At 36.5% G+C, this 19,629-nt stretch overlaps 1 protein-coding gene across 1 annotated transcript in view; it reads left to right on the top strand.

Annotated features, from left to right (window-relative positions):
• SLC26A7 (solute carrier family 26 member 7) overlaps positions 1–19,629 on the top strand; it is a 65,791-nt gene that overhangs the window by 32,647 nt on the left and 13,515 nt on the right. Inside the window, exons 6-12 of the mRNA XM_057370363.1 lie at positions 156–238; positions 1,816–1,963; positions 4,017–4,130; positions 7,403–7,480; positions 9,021–9,116; positions 15,304–15,410; positions 17,522–17,588. Of these exons, the coding sequence (XP_057226346.1) occupies positions 156–238; positions 1,816–1,963; positions 4,017–4,130; positions 7,403–7,480; positions 9,021–9,116; positions 15,304–15,410; positions 17,522–17,588 (693 nt within the window). The remainder of the gene's footprint in view (positions 1–155; positions 239–1,815; positions 1,964–4,016; positions 4,131–7,402; positions 7,481–9,020; positions 9,117–15,303; positions 15,411–17,521; positions 17,589–19,629) is intronic.

Here is a 19,629-nt window from a genome sequence, read left to right as displayed (position 1 = left end):
AAAAAAAAAAAAAAAACCATAATAATACTTTCCTGTCTTACTGGTTTGATCTAAGGATAAATGTATCAACAGTGGCATGGGCTCAGGTATGGCAATAATAGGGACCATATCAGAAGCCATAGAAATGTAACATCTTTTTCTGTTTGAATCTATAGATAATTGCTACATCCACTGCTTGCTACTATGCTGATCTGGAATACGTCTATGGCATAGAAGTTGTGGGAAACATTCCTAAAGGGTAATGTGGGTTTTATTATTTTGTGGCTTTTAAATATCTTTATTTTTGAGAACAGCCTCTGAAAAGGTCAGAGAAGTTCCYGAAATAAGAAATGGTAAAAATCTATTTTGTTTGTTTCCATCTCCTCCAATACTCTCACACAACTCAATCCCATGTTAACAAATTATATCTGTAGAGATATCATTGCAAAAATGCATTGTTGTAAATTTTCATAGATTATTCCTCTTTGGAATAACAACTAGGTAYTAAGTACTTGATGATGTATGACAGGAAGGCAGGACACTCTTTACAAGATTAGTGCAACTGCTTTTTGAGGGTTATTGTAGCAGAAAGGATTTACAATTAGATAAGATTTGTAGATCACTACACTTCATTCCTCCCCTCCCATACAGTAATTTTAGAAAATGTGGTTTCCGAGGAAATGTTAAAGATTTATTTATGCTTAATCTAGAAAAGAACATTTTGATTAGAGTTAGTGATACTCTTTTCTTCACGACCTTGAAAAGAAGGCCAAAAAAAAATCAGTATAATTAGCTGGAAAGATAAATTAGATTGTTTGTCAGACAAAATGTTCAAACTCTACAGGTTGGTATGGAAGAGCACAGCTGCTGTGATATCTCCTGCTTGGATATAGCAGGGTTTCCCTAAATTTCACAAAGTACAAGTCCAGTACTTCCTGAGTGCATATGTGGCATGTGTGACAGCTTGCACTAAGAGAAATAAAATAAGGGATATTTCTTATGTTCTTATGAGAAAGAAAATTGTGTTTAAATATTTAGAATATGCTATGAATCTGACACTAAACCAGGGCTAAGTGTGTTCCTTTTATGTGTAATAAATAGGCAAACTGTATTTCTGCAGCTTTAATCGGGAATTTATTTTCTGTCAAACCTCATACAAGCTGTGTTGAAAAACAGAAGCAGAGCCTGGATCATTTCTGCTTATTTTTAGGCATTTACCTAATATAATATACCTAACTCCCTTGTCAATGGAGAGCATCAGAAACTTAAGAGCACAATTTGGTTTTCAGACAGTGTGATTTGTGCTCTGGARAGGCCAAAGTCTTTTTGCAGAGTTCAGAGACAATCTGGGGTGGTTTGGTTCTTAACTGAGTTATTTCATTACCATTCCCATTAGATGGAATAAATGTCTCTACTGTCTGTAACTGACAGGAATGCAAAATTTTTAAAGATTTAAATTTAACTTTACAGGAAAGCCAACTATATTTAAAAAAGGAGAAAATACCCAGTAATGACTTCTACTGAACATTACAAAATCAGTGAATAGTTGCTAATTTTGCCTGTCATGGAGTTAATTTATCAAATCTCTTTTTAACTTCTCAAGTTGAAGTATTCAGATTGAGCACTCCACCTGAAACTGTTCCATCTACAAATTCTCTTTTGCTGTTCCCAACAGACTGAGATCTTATTAATTTAAAATTTTGAAAAATATCACCTTATAAGTAACACAAAAATCAGCTGTTCCTGCAGAGATTGTTTCTCTTGTGTTWGCATGAATTGCAGGTATGTAGAGACAATGTATAAAGTTTTGCAAAAATTGCTCTCTATTTTTTATAGGTTGCCTTCACCAAAACCACCATCCATGAGTGTCCTGCCTGAAGTAGTCACTGAAGCTTTTGGGGTRGCACTGGTTGGTTATGTAGCCTCACTAGCTCTTGCTCAAGGTTCTGCTAAAAAGTTTAAATACACTGTGGATGACAACCAGGTAAAGCTCTTTCTCCCTAGTGTCAGTGAGCCTTGAAATCACTTCATTGTTTGGGGAAGGTATTATAGATGAATGCCCAGCAGRAAAAGTTATGCTCCCTATAGCATCCTGACACCTTCGAGTGTTTACACCCAAATCTTGTTCAAATGATCACTGCAGAATGCCCTCATTGGTTGAACTACTCCTTTTGGGAAATCTCATCCTTCAGGATAGCTTTGTAATGTTATATTCAGGGCAGCATTTGGGTATGAATGCATTTTCTGCTGCTCTAAGATGAGACAGCTTCTCCCCTGGCAGTTGAGCTCCTATATACAAGTTAGGATGTTAAATCAGCCACCAATTARTGAAACAAAGCAATTCTAAAACAAAACCAGTTACCTATAGTCCCAGGATTTATGTTTTGTTATAAAAGGAAGTTGTTTATACTTTTGCAAAGTAGAAATCCCACACAAAATAGAGGTTTATTTATATATCAGAAGCAGGATGAGTTCAGAGAGTGCTGCCAAATTTACAACCATAGGAGCTTTCTGTTCAGAGTTCTACTTTGCAGAAGACATGCTTAAATAAAAGTTGTCCATTTCTACACTACTATGTTGCTTGTCATGGCGGGTGGGTAACTCCAAGCCAACTGGAAATCCATGGAGACAATAATTCAAGCACTGTGGTAAGAAACACTCAATTTCAGAAAACTGAGTAATTCTGTGTGCTGAAAATGCTGCCTCCACCTTTCTGTTAAGTGGTTTRGGATGAATAACATAGAGTTGAATGAAGAACAGTTGTTTTGCAGCTGGAGGTCTATTTGAGCACCCTATTTAGACAGGTCGGTCTTGCTATATCAGTTCCTGTCCTTCACAACTCTTATGTCATTGGCAGATATAAGGGGAACATTCTTGTCTAGTCAGGTCTCCAAAATATTCCTTGGTTTGAATCCACTGGGCCATGAATTTCTGTTGATGCTTCAGAGCCACGTTTCTGTGGAGCAGAGGGASAATGCTTTGAGTTTAGCGCAGGTCAGGCTGCAGGGTGACATTCTGCTTTGTTTCAAGGCATTCCAAGGAGCACAGCAGCCTGTGAGCCTTTCTGCACCTTTGGAAGTCTTGTGGCTTACACAGCTTCATTACTGAAGTCTTGGAAACTCTGTGTATGTCTGCATGGAATAATAGAGCAAAAGAGCAAACTGTGAGAGGAGAGCAGTGAGGTGGTGTGGCCTTTAGGGGCCAGGCACAGTGCTTGGCATGGGGCTCRTGGCTGTGTGAGGCTGCCTGGAGAGCTTTAAGTTTGTGAAGACAAACTCATGAGCTGGTGTTTTCCTGGCTGGATACAGCCCCTTTTGTGTCCTGAGCACTTATGGGGTTTTTTCCTGCACAGTTTCCTCATCAAACCAGTATGTTCCTTACAGCCTGGGGAAGAAGACTGATGCTGGGTGATGAAGTTGGGACACTTAGAAAAACTGTTGATCTTAGGCTGCACACACAAGGTGTCTTCTCCACTCTCTTCTAAGAATGTTTGTTCAGACATGGGTGCATTTTGACTGTGAACAAACACCAAATACATTGGTGATCATTGGTGATGAGATATGGCAGCATCCATATAGTATGGCTACCATACTTCACTTTCATTGAAACATTCCCTAAAAGAAGAGAAATCAGTGYCTGTCTTTCCAGTAGAGTCATAAACCAGAAACCATCTGGACAGTTTCCAGGTACCACCACTTGGGGCTCTGGCCAGTTAAAGAGCAGATGTGGATCAAGATGTAAATATTTGGTTGAACTTCATCTTCAAAACTTAGCAATAGCATTTTTTCTGTGAACAAAATGTCCCTCCTGTTTTTGATTAATCCGTTCAAAAACTATCATTCAAATTAGTTCTGAGTTGTGAGAAGATATARTCTGTTGGGAAATCTTTTGTCTTGTACCTGTGGGAATTTTTTCCCTCAAAAATGTGTCCATCCTTTATCATTGCTAATATTTGCCTAGGGGATTCCTTTGTTGGCAAGAGGCATTGAAATGACAGAAYGATAGGAAAAAACATCTTCTATTTAACAACTTTGCAGGAATTTTTGGCTCATGGCCTCAGCAACGTGATTCCTTCATTTTTCTTTTGCATACCAAGTGCTGCAGCGATGGGACGGACGGCACTTTTATACAGCACGGGCGCCAAAACGCAGGTAATGGGTTAGAGCGAAGCACGTCGGAGAATTAAAGCTGGGATACTGCTCACTGGAATTCATACTGATTTATCACTGGGATTTATACTGATTTATCCACTGTATCTCCCCAGCCTCCCTTTTCCTCTGCCCTGGGAATGACTCTGCCCTGTCATTTTTAACRATCTGTGTGAAATTGCATCTGATTAGTGATGTCTTCCTGGGAAAGATAATGATTCTGCTTACTAATCTTTATCTGTTTCATTCAATAGAATCTATAGGGTCTGTGGCAGCAATGAAGTTARGAATTGTGTTTTCAGACTGCAGAAAACTACATAAAAGGCCTTTCAGTTTATGTGAATTTGTCAGCATTGTAACRAAAGTGCCCTCTAATGGTGTTTAATGGATTTAATGGTACAGTCTAAACTGAAGTTCTGGGGGGAAAAAAATCACATTTAATTTAGTGCTTCTATCTGATTTCCAAAATAAAATGAAAGTAACCTTTAGAGTTGTTTGTTAAAAAAACACAAGTAATCTCCCAGCTTCTGCCTTGTGACATGGTGTACTTGTCMTATCCCTCAGTGTACACTGAGCCCACAGAGATGACATTTAGATTTTTAAGGATTTTTTTTGGCTATTTCCTACTGTAGGAAACTAAACCCACAAGTTCTTATTACAGTGGCTCAGGAAAGGGAGAGCTGTAATTGCTGAGAATGATAACTGTGACCCYGCCAGCCTGTCATCTGTCCAAATTGTGCTCATGAACAAGAGGTGGCAAACACCTGAGGCACCCCCACAGCACTGCCTCTACCTCTGAAACTCAAGGGCCCTTCAGTGGCAATAAATGTTATATCCTTTGGGGTTTGTTGCTATTCTCCCAGACAATAAGTGACAGTACAAGAGGAAATGTCACCAAGTTGAGCCAGGGGAGGTTTAGATTACATAGCAAGATTTTTTTATTTTATTTTTTTTTCCATGAAAAGGGCTGTAAAGTATTGGAGCAAACTGCCCAGAGTAAAGGCAGAGTCACCATCCCTGCAAGTTTCCAAAAAAAAATGTGTGGATATGGCACTTGAGAACATGGTAAATGTGGTGATGGTGCTGGGTTGATGGTTGGACTTGATGATCTTAAAAGTCTCTTCCAACCTTAACAATTCCATGATTCAGTGATTCTATCAGCATTTTGTAGCTGTTGCTCTTTCCTGTTTAAAGGACATCAGCTGCAAGGAAAAGGGTCATGAGGTCCAAGGCTAAGTACAATCCAGAGGTGCTGCTTCTCCTCTGCCCTGCCCTGCAATTATTTCTCATGCAAATGCCACAATACTGAGGAAATATTTAGGGCTTTACTCAGTAGTCTGCATATTAATTACTTGCTAAATAGCCTATAGAGTACTCTAAACTTAATTAATCATAATGAATAATCTAACAGATAAGAATMTTGAAAAGCATTTATATGCAATTATTTTAGCTACCACTTTGTTATCATTTATTTCATATATTTTAGTTGGATTTGATGTCATTCCATGTGCCATCATCCTCACAGACATTCTCTTCTGTAACCTGTTAATGTATTGACTGTACAGTTTGCAGTTGTACTGCATTATGTTGAACTGATTTGAGGGAACCTGAAGACCTGCACCTGCAGACCTATAACCTGAGGGCATGAAGGGTATTTGAGCACTTTTGCCTCTGGTACATGCAAGCATAGACCCTGATAAATGGTTATTTAATACATGGAGTGGAAAAAGAAGCCACTATAATTTCATTTCAAGATAGCAAACACACAGTAAAAATCTGCTTGGTTTAGCCATTGGTTTCACAGTGTAGCTGTGCCTGTGTCTAAAAGTTAGAGTATGGCTATGAGTTACACTACGAGAGTATTTTAATAGCCATAACAATCTCTCTCCTGCTTTCTTGGAAAGCAACACATGAGCTTAATCCTCTCCTTTGTGGCTGTCTRTGCAGAACAAAGAGATGAGAAGATCATCACTTATAAATATTAGTCATGTCCTAGGCAAAAAGAAGCCTTGCYTTAATTACATAGAGGGAAGTCAGTTTGCCACAGGGCATGGAAGAAATGTGGAGCCTTTCAGTGACACAGAGCAGCACTTTTTTCTCAAATGGCTATACCTGGGTTGCAGATTTGTCATTTGTTCCTCAGTGATATGTTTTTCTGTGCGAAAACAGAAGTGAGGAACTCTATCATGGACTAGAAGTGTCCTTCAAATRGAATCAACACTTCTTTTCTTGCACTTCATAAAGGCAGAAAGGGAAAAGTTCCTTGTGATCCTACCAGCAGATTTTCTGTCCCTTTTTCTGTAAAYACTCTGTCTATCCTTCTTGATGGTATTTTTAAGTACACTATGACTTTAATTTTCTAGTGTTTTAACAACTTGTCTGGTTTTGTTTTTAACAACTTGTCTCTTAAAATGAAACCTAATTATTTTAGTAAAGAAACATATTATCAATATAAAAATAAAGTGAGCATCTGTCTACTTATCGTCAAAAASCTTCTGTGAATCTGAACTGTATATTTATAAGACCAGAAGAACTCCATGAGCACTCAAAGCTGAATAGGACAGTGCAATTTCACTGTAGTTTTCCATCAGATTAATACCATAAATACTGTGAAGAATTACATAATTATTAGACCATATTTTYCCGAATTCATATTACTTTTATTAATTATAATTTTAATTTATTTTTAATTGTGCTTACATTTAAAGTAAATCCACTGATTTTTACTTACATTTTACTGACATCTAAAGTAAATCCACTGATATTAACAGGAAATGCTAGTGGTTTCTGATTTAACACAATAGTTTTCTTTTAGTGCTAATCCCAGTAAAAGAAGTTAGGAGTCCTTTCTTGTGCAAAAAGTGGTAACATACATAATTCTTGCTTAGTGCTATGACAGATCTGCCACATAGGGTGCATGGCTATAAATAAGTTGCAGAATGACAGTGGRTGCTGAGAAAGTTCTGGGATTGCACACACACGTTCCATTTAATAACCAAGTGTGTAAGTGCTGCTCTGCTCTGTGTCAGTGTGCTGGCAGCACGGTGAAGCTCAGAGCTGTCACTACGTTTTCACTGTAGTTGATTAAAGGTAATCATCAGAGATTARAACTGAAATTAAATGCATCTGCAGTCCACATTAATAGCTAACACCTTCAACATCTGATTCTTGACTTAGTCTATACATTTTGTAATTTATCATTTTCACAATTTCTTTTGTCAGTTTTGTTGTTGTTGTTAGACTGAATTATCTGCAATTTTTGTTTATTGTTTTAGGTGGCCTGCCTTATCTCCTGTGTTTTAATTCTTGTGGTGATCTATGCAATTGTCCCTCTGCTGTACTGGCTTCCTATGGTATGGTAATTATCCCTTTTAAAGATTAAGATGTCAAACATTTTCTAGCGACAATTTCTTTCAGGGAAATATTGTGCAACCTCTGAAACAGCTCTATTTAATTTTGGTGGCCAAAAATATASTAAGGGCCTGACAAACTTCAAAATCGTAAAACAAAGAGGTGACAGCATAAGACATATATATTTCACTCATATATAKTTACATATATAGGCTATCATGTAAGTATATAAAAGTGAATTTCTCTGCTCCTTACTTTTGGCATGTAGTTTATGAAAAATATACATCCAGGTTGCTGTGGATTTTTAAATTGACTGTGTTGTGGAAATTAATGAAGATTCRTGATATTTCTCCAGATATACATGTGATATACAACTTTGCTTTTCAAATAWATTCAACACAAATTATTTTAGATGGTGATATAAGCGTAATTGCAGAAAGATTATGAATTATTCTTATAACTCTGTCATGGAATACATCTACGCTAAGACTCTATAAAGCAGTGTGGCACCTTTTCACATAAGCTATATCCATCTTTTGGTATTACAAACTAATAGTTAATTTTAACTAGAGGCATGTCAACGCTGCAAAATACAGCTCCAAAATTATCCACACTTCTGCCAYGTATGTACATGAAGTTTTAACTTAACTATGTTTTAAAATTACTTTGTGCTATTGTTTACATGGTGTCATGAAAGTTCTCACTTTTCAAACACAGATCCTTTTATAGCTTATTTTAACCATGCAAAGTAAGGACACTTGAAGAAGGGTGCACAATATGTCCTGGGTTTTTTGCTATACTTCTTCCCTACTTTCCTTTTTTTTTTTTTTTTTTTTTTTTTTTTTTTTTTTTTTTTTTTTTTTTTTTTTTTTTTTTTTTTTTTTTTTTTTTTTTTTTTTTTTTTTNATTATATGTAAATTTTGACTGGTTTCCTGCAGGCTTTTTTACCCATATTTTGAAAATATTTTTTGTTTTTTGCTTTCTTGATAATTTATTTCTCTTCTAATATGCCTTTTCAGTCCAGTTATGCAATGCAAGTCTATCAGTTTGTACTCCARTCTTTTTGGTTCTAGATGATTTCTTCATCGATCTTCTCCTCCTATCTGATTCAAAATAAAAAAAAAAAAAATTATTTTGTTTGCTTCAAAATTAATGGTCTTTTGCCCTAGAGGCCTTCTCTTGGGGAAGGGGAGGAAGTGAGGAAGGCTGTTAAATTCTTCCCTGTGTAGAAGTTGAGTTCTGATCTGCTTTTGAATCCTTCAGACTGTGGCAGAATGTATTTGGTCTGGTGWTGCATGGAAGAGTCTTGGGTAGTCCTGAGGTTTCTGTCGTTTTTCTCACAATTAGGGGGCCTTCAAATTGCCTTCACAAAAAAAATAAGGGGGTGGGGAGGTTGATGCTGTTAGGACACATGCCCTTATCTCATTTTCTAAGCACTAACCAGTTTTTATTTGATATTTTAATTATGATATCGAGTGCTAAATTAAAGAAACAGCATTTCTTTTCACTAACAATTCTGCAAATGTTTCTATGTCTTTGCAGTGTGTGTTAGCAAGCATTATTGTTGTGGGTTTGAAGGGGATGCTAATGCAGTTCCGTGACTTAAAAAAATACTGGAAAGTGGATAAAATAGACTGGGTAAGTAAAACTTAATCTAAGGAGGTTTTCCTGAGACCTTTTTGCAAATACCTGTCAAATAAACTTTAACAGCTCTGTGGCCCCAGAAGAGATAAGTGCAAGTTATTATTAGTAGTATTTTTTGTGTACTATCAGCTCAGAGTAACAACATCYGTAATATCAGTTGTATTAAAAAATGACATTTTAGCAAATGAAAAAGAATCAAACCTAATGCTGGAGATGTGTTTTCAGACAGATCAAGTTAATGTGAGCAAATATGTGTCTATTTTTATGTCTTCYCTATCTGTTTAACGTGCTTTTGCTGTTGTAGCATTATTGAAGAGATTCTGGTATCTTTGTCCTCTGGGAATATGGAATGACCATGCAGGTCAAACAGAACTGGAAACATTAGTGATACAGATGTTGAGGGGTGTCGTAGGTAAATTGCCTTAATCCTTTCAGATTTTGCAAACAGAATAACTATTGTTTGAACATAGTGAAAAATTCTGCATTATGAGAGGAGAAATACATCAGAAAAAGTAGATAGGTGAAAAGAGACAGTCAGAAAATCCAGTTTAATGCAAAGTYGAAGTAGTCTGACAGAATTCGTTCACACAGAATTCCTAGCAARTATTAAGGAAGGATCCTTGTGTAAGAAGCCTCCTTGATTTCTCTTCTGTGGAAGATTTTGGATGTATTGGCCATTTAGTGGAACCAACATTTCAATGCACCCACACAAACATATACATGCTGACAAATACATGCTGTATGTTTGAGTTAACAATATCCAGAAAGGTACTTYGGCCATATCGTCCTTTTCTATGGTGGGAAATACAGGTAATTGGAGTTAATATTGGACTTCGTTGAATTGGCCAGTGACTTGGTATTCTACAGCAGTAATTATTAAGTCTAGACTGAATAAAACYTTTTTTAATGGTGTATTGGACTTCAAAATTGAAAACAGAGATGAGTAAATTACATCAAGTTTGACTGTGAGATTTTTTGCACTTAGTTGCAGAAAACTAGAGGTGAAGAAAACTTGCTTTTGATTTTTTTTTATTACCCAGAAGAAAAGCTATAGTTTTCATGAAATCTTGTGCTCCTCAAGCAGTAAAATTCTGAAAATATTTTCTATCCCTTGTAYTGTGTTTGATCTTCAGCTTAACCCATATTGCCAGTGACAGAAATGGTGGGTGGTGGGGATCAAGAATTATTTTGGGAACAATGCACTTAAAAACATTGGTAGTTATGGTAGAGAGATATATCTTCTCATCAGTTCATTGAGATAATCAGCTACATTTTCCATCAGAATATTCTGGAATCTCACTAGATTTGATGCATCTTCACAGGCAGACGAGTCTGATTGATTTTTACTTTTCTGGCTTTGGTAGAAAAGACAGTGTGAGTAGTTAGTTATTACATTGCTGACATCTGTCATCATTTCTAAGAGAGGTTATAGAATGGAGGAGTTCGCTGGGTTCATCTTTTTGACTAAACATATCTGAGCAATGATTTATTTTCCAGTAGTTTTACCAGCAGTCCTTAGCTTGACAGGATAAATGATTTCACTTTAAATAGCACAGTTTAAAGTGAGGATRTAAACATTGATCTTGCATTGCTGCCTGCTCTGAGGAGCCCCACCAAACCCAGTGGTTTGTGTAACACTGGTGTTATTTTGGCCTGAAAAGATTCACCCCAGCAAAYGACAGAACACTGGAAATGAATCATTCCATCACCCAGGTTATCCAAAGTGTTTTGAAGATAGAAACCCTAACAAAACATTTGGAAATAGTTACCAGTTGTCCTTTCTGGAMCTGATTCTTTGAAGGGTGTGTGTAGCACTGAAGTCAGGTTTGCTTTGCTTGTAAGCCTGGCAAATGATAATGCATGGAAATGGAATATTATGGAGTTTGTTACCTTGTTCCTTCACACTTCTTTAAACAACTCATTAAACACAAGTGTGATGAATAATATTTATTTGTTGATTAGTTCTTTATAAATATAATCCTTTTAAATGTAGAAGGCAAGATACTGCTCAGGAATTGGACTGGACTGCTGAAGAAAAAWGTTCCTTTTGCTGTTAAGAGTAGAACTTGAAAGTAACCAAAAATAGGGGGGAAACATTGCAGAAGGCGATGCTCTAAATGAAAAATTATAATAGAATAAGGATCATTTTAAYGAGTTAATTTTATAGCAGGGATTTGGGAAGTTCAGCAATGAAATATTCTGGCATTTAAAAAGAAAAAAATGGTTTAAAATTTGCACATATGTCTTGACCAGAAAATGACCACAGTTGAGACAAAGCCAGGTTGCATGCCTGACTTGTAAAGCAGGAGGAATGGCAAGAATTTATGGTAAAAATTACRCATTCCCTCTGTGGTGTTGTGATGAGAGGCAGCTATGGATGCACATGCAATTGTAATTGTATGCACATATATTAATATTTAAGGATGTAAAGGATGCTACTAATTCAGCAATTAAAGTAGATCCAAAAATGGTCACTTTTGACAAGTATGCTCCAAGATCTTGTCATTGTGAATTTCTGAGACATGCATCCAACACCCTGTCAATCTATTTTGTCAATCTATTTAAAGGAGAGGGTCTAGGAAGGGTCTTCCTTGAAATTATGGAGTTCATTAGTGAATTTCTTGGATTTTTTAGAACTTCACATATTATCCTCAGGAGGAAGATGGCCTTTTAAATTTGTTCATCACACATGGGTCCTGATTCATGAGAGGGGACTGAGAGCTCTCAGGGCTCTGCTGTGTAAACAATTTTCCACGAAGTAGGAAACCATCTCTTCTGTGAGAATAATTTTACATCAATGCCTCGAGCTTATGACATCCTATGGAGATTTTCTATTTTTCCTGCATTAATGAATATGCTAGTGTGAGTTTTATTACTTGTGCTGTAGCTAGTCTCAGTGGGGTGGGAAGGAATTTACAAATGCTTAATCCATTGAAAGTATCATTACCATATAAATTGTTTTTTAAGAGTAATATTTTTATCATCCCTCTCTTTGCGGGCCTGTTTGCAAAAACATTCTGTTGTGTATGGAATGCTGTGAAAAATTATATTAAAGAACTACCACATCACTTTATTATMATCTACATTGGAAAAGACTTTTAAAGACCATCTAATCCAGTAAATTACTGTTAATCCAACACTGCCAGATCTATCCCTAAACCACATCCCTAAGTGCATTAAGCAGTTCCTGCACCATGGCTGTGGTGGTCTTCACTCGAATCCTAAGTTTGGATCAAGGATGTGCTGAGAATGAATGCACACAGGATGTGGGAACATGGCCATGTCACTCAGTCCTTAGAGCCAGAGCCTCCTCCAGSGCTCCAGCATCTTTCCAGGACATTATTGGGGTCCTTCTTTTGGCTGTGTGCTGGTGACTGCAACATGGGTCTCTATTTGAGCAACTCATCCCTGCCTCACGTTATGCACAGTACAGACCTGGTCAGCTGAGCCGTGTTCATCTCTCCCTCCATTAAACAACAGCACAACCAYGTAGGAGTTAGATGAACTGCATCCTACATTTTCTTCATCTGATAACCAAATTCATTTATTATGGTGGGAAACTAGACATCTGCGCTGCAAATAAAGTTCAAGGAACCCTAACCATTCAGGTGATACTAGCTATCTCCTCAGTTTGCAATGAAAAAGGAAAGTGCATAACACCAGTTTCAAACTGGTACAGAAACATTTATTGTCACCATACCTTAGCATTGTATTGTTTAGCCCTTGCTTCACAAAATAGTCTATACTTATTTTTATGATTTTTTCCTACCAAGTCCTGATTTTAGACTCTCATCAATGGTGGTTGATTAGACTCTGTGAAATGGAAATCTAGATGGAGGCAGCTGCTCTACAGTCACTGTACCTCCCAGTGCTTCTGATACTTTCTGATAGATACAGGAGTTAACATAAATCAATTTATTCAGCTTGTTTCTTTTCTCCCTCTTTAGAATTTTTCTTTAAATTAGTACAGTACAAGGATACTTTGAAGGTGGATTTTGTTTTGATTTTTGATATTAACRTGTGCCTATATTGCTAAGATTTGAAGAGTGATTAGATTCTAGCTGTCCTGGAGTATGCAATAACCATTTTGAAGTAAGTTGCCAAGGAAAACTTTGATACTTTTATGACTTTGTTGAACTTTGCAATAACCCATTAATTTTTTGAAAAAAAGTCTATCAGATCAACATCTTTCTGCAAGTTTGATGCTACCGTAATTAAAGAAGTATTGACTCCAGGCCAATACAAAGCACTGAAAGGCTGATTKACTAATGAGAATATGATTGTTTTGGCTCAGCCTCTACAACAATGGCAGTCTCTGATTACAGTTAAGATGTAAGATACTAAGCTAATGGAGAGGCACTTAACTAGCTTTCTCAGTATTCAGCAGTACTTAAACATTTTTGGCTTTGATTCTTCCCAGATGCAGACTTTGTACTGGGTTTTTCTGCTTTCTGTTTTCTYCTGAGACATAAGAATTTTGCAGGTCTGCAGCAGTGATTTAGTTAGATGTGAAGAAGTTCAGGTGAACTGGATTGCCCTGAAGTGGATACAGGTGTTGCCAAGGGTTCAGCCTTATTGAGATAGTYTAATTCTTGATCTCACCAAATTTCAGGTTTGTAGCAGTTCTCAGCCTTTTCATGTCCAGTTGAGGCCTTTTATAAATGTATATTTGATTCATTAATCTTAGCATTATTTTCTTATTCATTAATTTGATTTATAAATCTTAGCATTACTTTCTTATTCATTAATCAGAACTCAGTATCTGTTGCTCATAAAGGTATGCAAATATATGCACAACAATTTGTGTAAGATATTATGTTAAAATAAAACTGGTGACTGAGGACAGTTTCAGAGGATGAACTACCTCTTTACATAGCAGCCATCCTGCTAAAGAAACTGAAAAACATTTTGCAGCAGTTAGGAATCTTGAGGGAGGAAAAGGTTTCTCAATAGTCACGTAACACTCTGTCCTCTGTGAAGCATGAGTTAATACAGTATGACTTACATTTTATAATTAACAAAATAATAGTCCTGAAATCTGCTCAAGCAAAATTCCTGTGGTTGGGCTGAAAGTATTCTATTGTCTCTGGCTTTCATGAGTTAAATGAAAGCATCAGAGAAGATAATCTCAACACTGATTGTGCCATTGTAATGTGATCTGTTATTCTGCAAACATGAACAAGAAGTACTGTGCTTCCTGAAACAGGCACCTGTGGGGATCAATATATCCAGAGGAGTGAAAATACATTCCATTCTTCTTTAAAACCTTTTATATAATGATTAGATGGCAGTTGTAGCTTAAGGCTTCCTCAAGAGAAGAAATATGTGTTTTATTATACCAATTCGGTATAATGGTATAAAAAATTGTGTAATTTGTACTTTTCTTTTAATTGTAAAATCTGGATATCTCTTAGCTGTGCACATCATTGTAGTATGGAAATGAAACTGATCATTTCTTGCAAGAAAGTAATTAAGGAAAAATTGAAATCTTAAAGTTTTTTAAAGTAACTTAATTTTTTTTTCTCAAAGCGACTTTAGTTTCTGATATGTTTCTCTGTATTTTTTTAATTGTATTTAAAATGGATCTAAAGTTTTAGTAATTAAATATTGAAAGATGGAGAAGTTCTATGAAATCTCACCATTTCTAATGGAAGGAAATAGTTCTCCAGTAAGTTTTATTTGCTATTGAATTGTTTTAGTTAGCTTTACTCAGATAAATGTCACTTTTAATCAGCCTCCTTGCAAATTATAATTCCCACTTGTATGATTAGTGGGAGAAAATCTCTGTATGTGACCTCATTAGGGCACTTTATTATGTGAAAAGAAAGGAGGATTTAAAATCTAGGCATCGAAGAAGGTGACAAGAACTTGCAATGTGAAAAACACAGGCTTTCCAAAACAACTGAGTTTGTTCTGAATTAAGCTGTTAGCACATCTGCTATTTTAAGTAACCCTGGAAGGAACCTCTGTGAGCACTGGAGTGAGCAGTGCCATGCTGAATGTGGTCTCCCATGGGGAGGCATTATTTTAATTGCTAATTCAGTCTTCAACATTTGCCAGTTCAAAGATGTTCACATCGGAGAAACTAACTTAGTTTTAAAAATCTTTATTTCTGATTCATAAAATGCACATTGCTATAAAATTTGAAACTAATCACTTCTTTTTTCTCCCCTCCTTAAAGAGCATCTGGGTTAGTACCTACGTGTTTACAATATGCTTTGCTGCTAATGTGGGACTGTTGTATGGCGTTGTCTGCACTATAGTAATTGTGATATTCCGCTTTCCCAGGTAAGAAACAATTTATTGGAACGTTCTACTTGCRCATCATTATGTATTCTTTCTGCATATTGCTTCACAGTCAGGATAGACATACGGTATACTAAATTTAACAACTAAACTCCAGTTTTTTAGTTGCCGAAAATTACAAGATAAGACAATTCAAAAGGAAAAGTCACATCTGTGCATTTACTGTAGACTAARAATCTCTAAAACATTTTATAAAATGGCATTATCTTGTGATTTCTCTTATTATTACACATCTGTATGATTCATTATGTGAAAGTAGAATAAAATCAACAAGAAGATTAATAATTTTTTTCCATTAGACATTTATTTGGTCCTTAGGGAGAAAGTATGTCTGACAAGCTTTAGAAAYGAACAGCCTTTATAAACTCCTAGGTACTATGGTACACAGAGTTGGTAGTTGACAATTGCACTGCTAATATAGGTTRATGAAACACAACTGCACAACTAATGCCTAATAAAAAGTGTAAGTTCTGTGTATGAATTAGAAAAGTCAGGAAAAAAAAAATTAAAGCAATAAGAAGTTAATGCATTATTTTGAATATATTGCGGTAGCTACTTTGGATCATGAGTAAAGAGAAACATCAGCAGAGGTTCRTGATTGATTTGTGCTACAGAATTAATTCACAGCTCACCAGTCCTGGAAATGACTTGCTGCTTGCTTGCAGTTGTTTGCAGGACATTGAATCCCACTGAAATTAAGTATGATATAGACAGCTTGATTAAATGCTTGTTAAAGTTAATGGTGTTAGATATTTGTGCACAGCTCTGTTCTAACAGAGTAAGTTGGAGAACCAGCATGAAAATAGTTCAAAATTTCAAGGCAGTTAAAAATTATGTGAGATAGTTTCTGCGTGGATCAATCAGTACCTTTGTGACAACATTGTGCTATTCAGCAAAATAAAATTTAGGTAAGTTCAGGCAGTAAAGCAAAAGGCAAGTTTTCATGCTGTATTTATCCGGACCTGAATAAATATAAATATATAAATGCTGTTGGTGCTCCAACAGCAGAAAGTGATAGATATCTAACACAAAAGAGCCCGATCTAGTGGAGACCTCAGGCTGAACCTGAACTAATTAATATAAATGAGACTCTTCAAAGTGATCTCTGTGAAGCTGCTGCATATGATTGTCCATGCCATCTAAAGGCATTGAACAAGGTAGCAGCATTAAAATTGGCATGGCACAGATGGGGCTAACAAGACAAAGTGTATTAAGCCATACAGTCATGAGCAAAAGTATTAGCAGGAGTGARGCAAGAAAAATATCATAATTATTTATGCAAAGTTCCTGTTCAGATGTCAGAGTAGTGGATGTTGTACATATKATGTATCAGAATCTGTTAAAACCAKCAGCAGCCTCAGCTTCATTAATGCAAAGATGAGAGAACAGCTGATGTTTGCAAGGCTCATTTATCTGGCCCCAATACCTGCACATACTCCCTGTRTATCAGTGCATCTATCTCAGAAGGTAGCTCGTTCCACAGTGTTCTGCTGTTAAATGTGTTCCTGCAAATGGCATGGAATCAGAAGATCCTACACTGAGCTGCYTTTCCAAGGCAACTTCCTCTTTTCAATTGTAGAGAGCAGAGGAATGTTGGTCCTTTCCAGTAAGTCTCCTTTTTTGATAGTTAGAGTGCAATGTACTGCTTCATCATAMAAAAATGTGTCAATTTTAATGACAAATAAAATATCTTTATTTTTCTTGACCAGAATATTTTTTTCCTTTTCCTTACAATATGATTTTGYGGGTATTAATTAAACCTCTTTACTTTTGAAGCTATATTATATATGAGCTACCTTGACTTGAGAGTACCTTTATGGGCAGCTAAAGAAAATTAGAATTCAGATTTTCTTCACCAGAGCATTTCATTATTCATATTTTCAAAGGGATATCATAATTCTAAAATRAGCCTTTGTAAGTGGATGATTTTCAGAAAAGATAAGGTCTGTATTCACAAAAATACGCACAGATTGCAGTGTTGGATCTTTATGTTTCTATGTTGTGGCAAACCACACAGGGTGTGTGTCTTTTTGTTTCTGTTCAAGACCACTAATGATTTACTGAACAGATTTTTCTCTATGTATTGATTACAGAGCAAAGACACTGAATTTGAAAAGTATGAAAGAGGTGGAATATAAATATAAAGCAGAAGATAATTGTGTAAGTTATTTTCTTTTTAAACCTTTTTTTTTGTCTGTGTATATCACTAATTCAGGTTTGTTTGTTTGTTTTCTCTAGTTAGTTACCAGATTGTAATCAGGGAGTCAAGGGAATGATTTATGATATGACCACTTGAAATCTAAAGCCAGCATAATATAATAAAAACAAAGCTAGCTGGCCATCAGAAATTGGACTATTTTCATGGTTCTGCTGYTTGTCTGCAAAATGAAGTTAGGCACGTCCTCTTAGATGTATCTTAGTCGATCTGTCACTTTYAGTTATGAATTGTTCTATCTAAAAGTTTCCTAATTCCTAAATTTAAGAAAATCTCTTGCCAGGAAYGGCAAGGGCAATCTGAGCAGACAATAGCAGTCTCTGTATTATCACATTTCCTAAAAGTCCTTTGGTATTCTCATCATCTCCAATCTCTTTTCTAAAATAATTTCTGCCACCAGTCCCTTGTGAGCTGTCCCAGAGGACACCCTGTGGCTGGACAAAAAGGGGCAGCAYCACAAAGTTATCACARAYTGCTTYAYACATCTCMTCACCCTGTGCTCAAACAGGGTCGRAGCACATGAAAAATAGACAGGATTTTCCCCAAAGACTGTGCCTTTAAAATTTAGCTCCTTACRAAGTTAAACCAACCAGTCAGATCCCTTTGGTTATTTTCATTGCAATTTTCATCAAAGCTGCTTTTGCCCAGGTCTATGGTAAGAAGAGAAGGGTCATGACCCAGAGAGGTGAACTCCCTTCTCCAAGATGAAATGGTAGGTGGGCAGCCAAGACAGAAGTAAAGCCATGTGTCCTTTCAGCACAGAGCTCCATCACTGGCACACCCTGCCTTCTCCACCGTGGCAGTTTCTTCTCCTTTGTCATTTTTCCTTTCCTAATGCTTATGAAGGGTCTTACGTATCAGTAATCCACATACTCAGCAGTTATTGCTGCACCATTAAGCACCTCTTCTTTAAAGAATTTATTACTTCTGGCAAATGTCTTCCATCAGAGTTATCTTGGGCTCAAAATTTGAACTTCCAGGGGCTCAGGGGCATTTACTGTTTTGGCATGCTGAGCAACATTGGGATGTGAAAGGTACATAAGAATTGGGAGGTCTCTGAAATGTGAATTAAAGGMACTGTTGTTGAGGCTGGCCCAGCTGTCAATTATTATATCACTTTTCATTCTTAATAAAAATGTTAGAGWAACTTTGTCAGAGATGGGTAACCAAAATTTGATTTGCCTGCTATTTTTCATATTGGTTCATGAAGTATTTTGTACAAATGCCTATACATTTTTTAAGGTTACTGCTCCCCTGCCTTTTTTTCCCCTTAATCAGTAGGATTAATGCCAGTAACCTAGTAATAACAAACTAGTGTCTACAGACAGTGGGGAAAATAACATTATGTTAGAGAAGCAAATTGCTCAAGAGCTTATTACACAAAACAAAGAAGGAAAGTATGCCTTTAATTGAATTTAGAGTCACTGGGTTGCAGCAGGCATTTAGGGTAATTTTTAATGTATGACTGTTAGACTGATCCAAGTTTCCTGGTAAATAAGAGATTAAGCATAAACAACAGGACTTTAAAACATGAAAATATGCACATTTAATGATCTAYCCTGCCATTAAGGTCGGTGGATTTATAGAGGTTATTTCATCAGTAAGTGAAAAGACACTTTAATGTGGAAAAAATCAAAGGATATTTAGAAGCTTATGTGAAACACATTTCATCCCAGGCGTTCACTGGCACCGAACTCGTACCCAAGCAGAGTTGGTGCTGTGCAGAGCACGCAGGGCAATCGCCCAGGRCCTTCTGAGTGATGGCAGGGACAGACATGTGCGAGAAATTTCCTGCTTTCTTAGCAAGGACACAACAAAGAGGAAGTTCATTTCCCCCTGAACAGTTCTTATTAAGAAAGAATCAAAACAGAGCTAGGARTAAGTGGCTAGTCAAATTTAGGCACAGTTGACCTTGTCCATTCTGGACAAAAGAAATTATCCCTAAGTCTGCCATCTGTTTGATCTGGCCTTATGACTTGAGCCTTT

The sequence above is a fragment of the Malurus melanocephalus genome, unplaced genomic scaffold (assembly GCF_030028575.1).
Source record: "Malurus melanocephalus ecotype Western Australia unplaced genomic scaffold, MMel_1.1 scaffold_123, whole genome shotgun sequence".
Classification (NCBI taxonomy): Eukaryota; Metazoa; Chordata; class Aves; order Passeriformes; family Maluridae; genus Malurus; species Malurus melanocephalus.
This window is presented reverse-complemented; position numbering and strand designations above follow the sequence as displayed.